At 50.1% G+C, this 7,851-nt stretch overlaps 1 protein-coding gene across 1 annotated transcript in view; it reads right to left on the reverse strand.

Annotated features, from left to right (window-relative positions):
• The window catches only part of STT3B (STT3 oligosaccharyltransferase complex catalytic subunit B), a 74,115-nt gene extending 68,434 nt beyond the window's left edge, over positions 1-5,681 (reverse strand). The window contains exon 1 of the mRNA XM_073333369.1: positions 5,155-5,681. Coding sequence (XP_073189470.1) covers positions 5,155-5,438 — 284 coding nt within the window. The 5' untranslated portion in view covers positions 5,439-5,681. The remainder of the gene's footprint in view (positions 1-5,154) is intronic.
• Positions 5,682-7,851: the final 2,170 nt, after the last annotated feature.

The following is a 7,851-nucleotide window of genomic DNA, read 5'->3' on the forward strand; positions in this document are numbered from 1 at the left end:
AAAGTTCAAAGTTATTCTACATTTTTAAGTTCAACTTTCATGATAAAGAGATTGCACTACACTACTTGTATTAGGTGAACTGAAAAATATGATTTCTTTTGTTTTTTACAGTGCAAATATTTGTAATGAAAAAATAAATATAAAATGAGCACTGTATACTTTGTATTCTGTGTTGTAGTTGAAATCAATATATTTGAAAATGTAGAAAATATCCAGTAATGGTATTCCATTATTAAAAGCACGATTAATCGTGATTAATTTTTTTAATTGCTTGACAGCCCTTTTGTAACCAAGCTTGATACCACCCCTTACATTCCTTGGGAATTTTGAAAGTCCCCTTCCTGTTTGCTTGGCAATATATGCAATGGTCTCAGTGCATCCTTCCAGCTCACCATGCCTGCTGCATGCACTGGGCGATCCCTCACTTGGAGCAATGCCGAGCTGCTAGACCTCATCAGCATTTGGAGAGAGGAGGCTGTCCAGTCCCAGCTGAGCTCCAGCCGTAGGAATTATGATATCTACGGACAGATTGCACGACACATGACCGGGACACACTGCAGTACAGGGTCAAAGTGAAGGAGCTGCACAACACCTACCACAAGGCGCAGAAGGCAAACCGCCGCTCCGGTGCTGCGCCCACGAGCTGCTGGTTCTACAAAGGGCTGGATGCAATACTCAGTGGCGCTCCCAGACACCACCAACACACTCTTATCAACCTCCTGCCTCCAGTCTGTACTTGTTGCATTCCTCCTACTCTGTCACAGTCCAGCGCTGCGGACTCGCAGTACTCACTGCACTCAACACCCATCCCTCTGCAGTTTAGCCCCACAGAAGTACAGTACCCGTTGCATTGTACTCCAGAGGACAAGACTGCATATGATACCTGCACATACACAAATTTTTAACCATCCCGGGACTCCTCCTGGGACCCTCCCTTCCCCCCATCTACCACAGTGCTAATGTGTTTTTTTATTTGTCCCTCTCTCCTCTGGTTGTAATTTTTTAATAAAGGAATTGTTTTGGTTTGAAAGCAATTTTTATTCCATTAATTGAAATCAAACAGAGCCCTGCAAAACAACACGCAATTTTCCTAAACCTTCACAGTGCATCGTCTGCACCAATCACGATCACCTCCTAGCATTACAAGCACCACACTCCTAACCATAGCAAAAAGTATTAGTGGCTTTCAGATTCAAATTGCTGCCTCAAGGCATCCCTGATCCTTATGACCCCACGTTGCCCCCCTCTAATAGCCTGGTCTCTGGCTGTTCAAATTCAGCCTCCAGGTGCTGAGCCTCAGCAGTCCAGACCTGAGTGAAGCTTTCATTTTTCCCTTCACAAATATTATGGAGCGTACAACACGCAGCTATAAGTATAGGAATATTGTCATCGGCCAGGTCCAGCCTCCCATATAGGCAGCGCCAGTGGGGCTTTAAACAGCCCAAAGCACACTCAACAGTCATACTGCACTTGCTCAGCCTGTTGTTGAACTGCTCCTTGCTGCTGTCAAGGCGCCTCGTGTATGGCTTCATAAGCCACAGCGTTAAGGGGTAGGCAGGGTCTACCAGGATCACAATGTGCATTTCGACTTCCCCTATGGTGATCTTCTTGTCCAGGAAGAAAGTCCTTGCTTGCAGCTTCCCGAACAAGTCAGTGTTCCGAAAGATGCATGCGTCATGCACCTTTCCGAACCAGCCTGCATTAATGTCCGTGAAACACCCATGGTAATTCACAAGTGCCTGGAGAACCAGAGAGAAATACCCCTTCCAATTAACGTACTTAGGTGGTCTGGTGCCATAATTAGTATATGCACGCCATCTATTGCCCCTCTGCAGTTAGGGAAGCCCATTTATGCAAGCCATCCACGTCACGCACGTTGCCCAGAGTCACGGTCTTTTGGAGCAGGATGCGATTAATGGCCCTGCACACTTCCGTCAACTCGCATCCAACGGTTGACTTTCCCACTCCGAACTGGTTAGCGACTGATCAGTAGCAGTCTGGAGTAGCCAGCTTCCACAGTGCAATCGCCACGTGCTTCTCCAACGACAGGCAGTTCTCATTCTTGTGTCCTTGCGCCGCAGGGCTGGGGTGAGCTCATTACAGTCCTATGAATGTGGCTTTCCTCATCTAAAAGTTCTGCACCCACTGCTCATCATCCCAGACGTGTATCACAATGTGATCTCACCACTCAGTGCTTGTTTCCCAAGCTCAAAAGTGGCATTCTACTAAGGACAGCAGCTCCGTGAATGCCGCAAGCAATCTTCTGTTGTAGCTACTATGTGCGGCGAGATCAACGTCGCACTCCTCTTGCCTTTGTAGTTTAAGGACTACTTCCACTGCCACTCGTTACGTGTTAGTGAAAGCGAGCAGCATATTGGTCAACAGTGCAGGATCCATTCCTGCGGACCGAAGAGGCAGAGTGCGCAGTACACAAACCATTGAAAGATGGCGCCAAATGCAGACGGAAGCACAGAGATTGCTGGGGTGCGAAGCAATGCATCACGGGCATTGGGTCAGGACCCACGATCCTCCGTGACCCCCTCCACCTTCCCACAACTCTTAGTGGCAGAATAGGAAGAGATGCTCTGTGAACCACTCCGAATACCGATGCAAGTGCTGCAAGTGTAAACACACTGCTGCGCAGGCAGCTGACAGCGTGAACACACAACAGCAGTTTCTCCTTCAGCGCTCTCCAAGTGGCGATGTAACTGCCAGCGATGTAACTCTGCCAATGTAGATATACCCTTGGAAGGAGGCAGCTACTGAGATTTTTACCTGGGCATGGTTCCTAGACTCTGCTTATGGATTCTTTCTAACCAGACTTTGACTAGTAGTCTTGTAAATTTAAAATTCTACTCCTAACTGCTCAAATGGAGGAGCAGCTCTTTCTCCTCCTCCTGTCTCCTTGCACTGAGACAGCTGCAATGTACCCGGGTCTCCTCTACTCTATCTTTCTTCCAGATCTTGCGTAGTTGAGGTTCTCTTCCCCACTAAATAGCTGTAGTGCCTACTGCTACACTTCTGGCATATAGCATCATAACATTGACATGATTCTTGATATTTTCACTGCTGCCCCAAGACTTCCAGTATAACCACTGGGTTTTGTTAACTTTATTCTACAGATGATTGGCAAAGCTACATGCCGAAACAGATAGACTGAAGCTATCTGTTTGTAGTCAGGAAGATGACTGCATCTAACATACTGTTTACAAGCAGAATGTTACCTTTGCTGCTATAAGAGCTAGAAATTTAATTTTTGTTTTATCCTTTTTTTTAAGTTGATACTACATCACCTAACTCACCACAGCACAATTCCCATTCATCTGAGAATGAACCTTGATAAATAAGAATAACGGGAAGAAATTAGGTGAAAATTTAGGCCCTATACCAGGAAAAACTTCCTGAGAGCAAAATCTATTGCAGTTGGAAACTATTCCAAAGTGTAATAAGTCCTTTTACCTAAATTTAGAACAGAAAAGCAAAAAAAAATTATATAGGAGACAATTCCTGAAATAGCAGAAGATGCACCAAATTTAATAAATCCCTTCTTCTCTAATTTATATTAATTTAGATTTGCATTTCAATTTCACTTATTTATATTTACACAATAAAACACTCTTATAACAGGCCAATGCTTGAACTTCAGAGTATCCTTTACTTTTGCTTTTTCAGTACTGAATTTGCATTAAAATGATTTAACACAATGCTTAAGAACAAAGCCTTCTTGATGTTCTTTACTTCTGTGGACACTACCTCTGCCCTTAAATACCATAATTTGCAAACTAAATAAGAAATAAAAGTTGCACCCAAACTGAATATTCAAGTGTGCAAATTGAAATGTATAATATATATTTTATAAAATCAACAATAAAATGTATACTCAGTATTTCAAAACATAGAGCATGTCCTTCCCTCAAAATGATCAATCATAAGAGACCTCACACCTAAAATTTTGGCTTGTTTAAAAAAAAAATATGAAAATCAAATGAACAATGCAAAAATATCTTACTTAAAGTTCTAAATACGGGGCAACTTACTAGAATGGTCTCAACTAACACAAGATACAATATTTCAATTCCCCACACTCCTGCTGCCTTCCTCTTAACCACAAACCTTGCTGCAAGGACTAGAACAGAAACTAGTGCAGCATTTCTTGATCTTATACATAACATGGTTCCATTCCCTCCAACACACAAGAATCCACTTTATTTTCTAAAGATTCCCAAATATCTTTACATACAAATGAAAGCAAACACTAAGAAACCTCAGGTTAAAAAAACCTGGGCACTTTGAAATATCTGGTAGTAAATCAGTGTCACCCATTTTATTGTAATGCCACCAGTCACTTTTATGAAGATTTACTTCCTGAGGTGCAATTCTTATTTTCCTCCCTCCCTGGCCAAAAAGGAATCCAATGAAAGAATACTATGAAGTGCTACTGCACATCTGGAGACAACAATGTGACAGAAAGACTTCATATGAAACTCTAGTTCCTTTTTGGTTCATTTAAAAAAAGCACCGATCATACGGATTTCAATATCTCCAATGTAACTCAACAGCCCACCTGCCTGCTGTTGCCACAACTTTTCCCTTGCCAGAAAAAACTGTATTTTGTACCAACCCTCCTAGCTGCAGCATGCAAAATTCAACACACAGGAAGGAAAAAGGCAAAGCAATAAGGCAGCTTCATTTTAACTCCTCTCTTCCAATTACACCGATTCCCCCATGCTCCGCAAAGCCCACACACATTGGCTGCGTATTGCCGCTTCTGTGCCTTACCTTCGGCTCCCGCTGCCTCCCAGCCCGCCGCCTGCCTGCGCCCCCTTGCTCGGCCCACGGCCCCCTTCACCTCGCGTGTCCCAGCACCTGGTGCCCCTTCGCTCCCAGCCCAGCCGCACCGCGTCCTCTCGCGGCTCCCGCCCCCCGGCAGTGGGGACAGGCGCAGCTCAACTTGGCGAAGTGGGCGAGCGGCGCCGCGGGCCGGTGCCCGGCCGGGTTGGGCCGTTCACTGGGGGCAGCGCCCCGCCACCGGAGCTCAGGACACCGGGGGGGGGGAGGGGGCAGCGCGTTCATCGCCCATCCCAGGGGCAGCGCAGCGATCAGCCCCGACCCCCGCCGGTCCCGCCACCCCACCCCAGGGCGGCGGCGACTCACCAGGGGTCGAACTCGTGGATGATGCTCTCGAAGCGGATGACGGCGAAGAGCCGGGAGCTGAAGCCGGCCAGCCAGGCCAGGAAGAGGATGGTGAAGGAGAGCAGCGACTGCCAGCCCGCCGGCTGCGACAGGCCCCCCGACAGGCCGCCTCCACCCGCCGGGGGCCCGCCGGCAGCCGCCGCGGCGGAGCCGCTGCCCGTCCCGGGCCGGCTATTCCCCAGCGCCAAGGAGCCGGCGGAGTTGGCGGGTTTGTGCCTGTGGTCGGGGGCCGAGTGCTCCGCCATGTTGTACCCCGGGCTCCTCGCAGTCTCTCCGCCTAGCGCACGGCTGGGCGGGGGGGGGGGGGGGACGAGGGAGGTCCGCCCGCTCCCTGAGCGCTACGGCGGGGGCTGTGGCTGCCTCACTGGCTTCCCCCGGCCGCCGCCTCGCCGAGCCGGGATCTGCCTCCAGACGCAGCCGTCAACATCCCAGTGCGGCGCGAGGCAGAGAGAGCCACCGGGGCGGCGCGCGCGCGCGAGAGCTGGGGGGGGGCGGGGGAGGGCAAGGAGGAGCGGAAAGGAGGGGCCACAGGCTTAGAGAGGGGGCGGGCGGAGGGGGAAGGAGGAGCCGGCAGGAGGGAGGCAGGAGGGAGGCTGTGCACGAAGCGGGTGGGGGGCGGCCGCGGCGGAGCGCGAGGCAGAGAGGTGGTGGTGGGGGCGGCGGGTCGGCCGCGCGCGAGCCAAGGGGAAACCGTCGGGGGAGATGACGTGGGAGACAGTGGGGTGAGGCTGGGCCATGAGACGACCAGAAGGCCTAAAGCCGCGGGCGAATCAGAAGAGGTGTGAGGATAAATGAATGGGACTCTCTTTCCCCCGCCCGCCTGAAAGAGGGCGGAGCTAGCAGAGGGGCGGGGGCATAGAGAGGAGGTGAAGGGGGAGGAGGAAGAGGAACCAATCTCCACCTTACCCTCTCAGTCAGGCCCTCCTTGTCAACCTGTCACAGAGCGACAGGTACTTCCAGGGGGCAGGGACAGGCCCATTGTCTCAGCCAACCAGTACAGGCGTGGCAGGGGAAGAGGCGGCTTTACCAACAGCGACCAATGAGAAAGCGACAGTGCGAAGTGGAAGACTGTGATTGGCGGCTGTTTCCACCAATTTTATTAAAGCGGCGGGGGAGGGGGGGGCGTAGTTTAACGGTCTCGTAAGATAAATGCGGTAGTTGGGGATTAGGAATGGCCGGGGTTGATAACATCGTGCTAGGGCTACCTGAGCGAGCGGGGGGGCTCGTGCAGCGCCCGTAGGGTGGGGACGCGGCGGGAAGTCCCCGCTCCATCCCGCAGCAAGGCGGAGCGCGGCATGCTGGGAGTTGTAGTCTCGGCTTGGCTTCGCTTGGGGCCAGTTGCCTTGGCTCGCTGGGCTCGGTGGCTGGTACGCCCGGCCTGGCCCAGGCAGCCAGGGCCTGCTCTGACCAGCTGTCGGGAGCAAGGCTGCGAATGCGGAGGACGTGTGCGGGTGAAGCTGATGCAGCCTGGTGCCTTCCCTGGTGGGCACGAGTGTGGGGGGAGCAGCCAGGAGTTGTTTCCCCATCTGCTTGGGGTCAGGGCCTGGCCCCAAGAGTGAACTGTTCCCCCTCCTCGGCCGCCGCCTATTATACTGACACGACGGTCGGTAGCCCTGCCTGCCCCTCTCTGGCTGCAGATGGGGGGGTGAGGCAAAAGCTCCTGTTCAGGCCATGTCTATCTCCAGTTGTCTGGGGTGCTGAAATAATTTTTATAGTAGGAATGCTGAAAGCCATTGAATCAAACTGCAAATCCTGTATATAATAGAAACCCCTTTAAGCTAGGGAGTGTGGAAGCATACCCAGCATCAGTAGTTCCAGCACAAATGGCAGCTGAGATATGCCTGATCTTCTCTGGCAGGAGAATTGGAGAGGGAAGCAACTCAATGCCTGGTTTTGCCCCAGTCTCACCTGCCTCTTGTTCTGTTGTGTATAGGCTCTTAGACTGTGCTCTTCAACCTAGTGTCTTGGTGCCTTCCAGAGGTGTAATTAAGCAACCTGATCACACATCTGTCACATGTTTATCCTCTCCTGGGGAGAGTGTGAGGCGAAGAAGAGCAAGTTCATTGTGTCTCCAGTTGGGTTGGGGGGAATCTGCCTCCCAAACACTGTGAAGTGTTGCTAGCTGTCATGACTTGCTAGTCTTGCAATATTTAGTGTCTTTCTTAAAGTCCCATTTCTTGAAGACCTAGAATTGCATAAGTTCAGCTTTCATTTTTAAAATAGTTTGTAGTGGAAACAAGTTTGGAGGCAAATTTTAAAAGAAAACTTCTATTTTTAAATGGTTCACTAACTTTGGTGGCCTGACTCATTGGGTTCCTGACTTTTTGAGCATGTGAGATTGTCTGCACTGCTGCAAACTATATAACCAGTCTTGCTGCTGTGATCCTAATCAAGGAAATGGAAACAGAGGGAGATCCTCCATTCTTTATATGAATTGTAGTGTGAGATTAGGTGCTGTCTAGGAAAATGCATGGGGCTTCTGCACTGTTGAATACTTGTACCGCTAACTCATTATGTGGCCTTCCCTTAGGTGTAATTTTCCAAAATGGTCACTCAAGGTTTTGGTGCCTCAATTTTGGGCATTCAACCTGAGACACAAAAGGCCTGATTTTAGAGGTAATGAGTACTTGCAGCTTCCCTTTCCGTTACTATTTATGC

This window comes from Lepidochelys kempii, chromosome 2 (genome assembly GCF_965140285.1).
Source record: "Lepidochelys kempii isolate rLepKem1 chromosome 2, rLepKem1.hap1, whole genome shotgun sequence".
Taxonomy (NCBI): Eukaryota; Metazoa; Chordata; order Testudines; family Cheloniidae; genus Lepidochelys; species Lepidochelys kempii.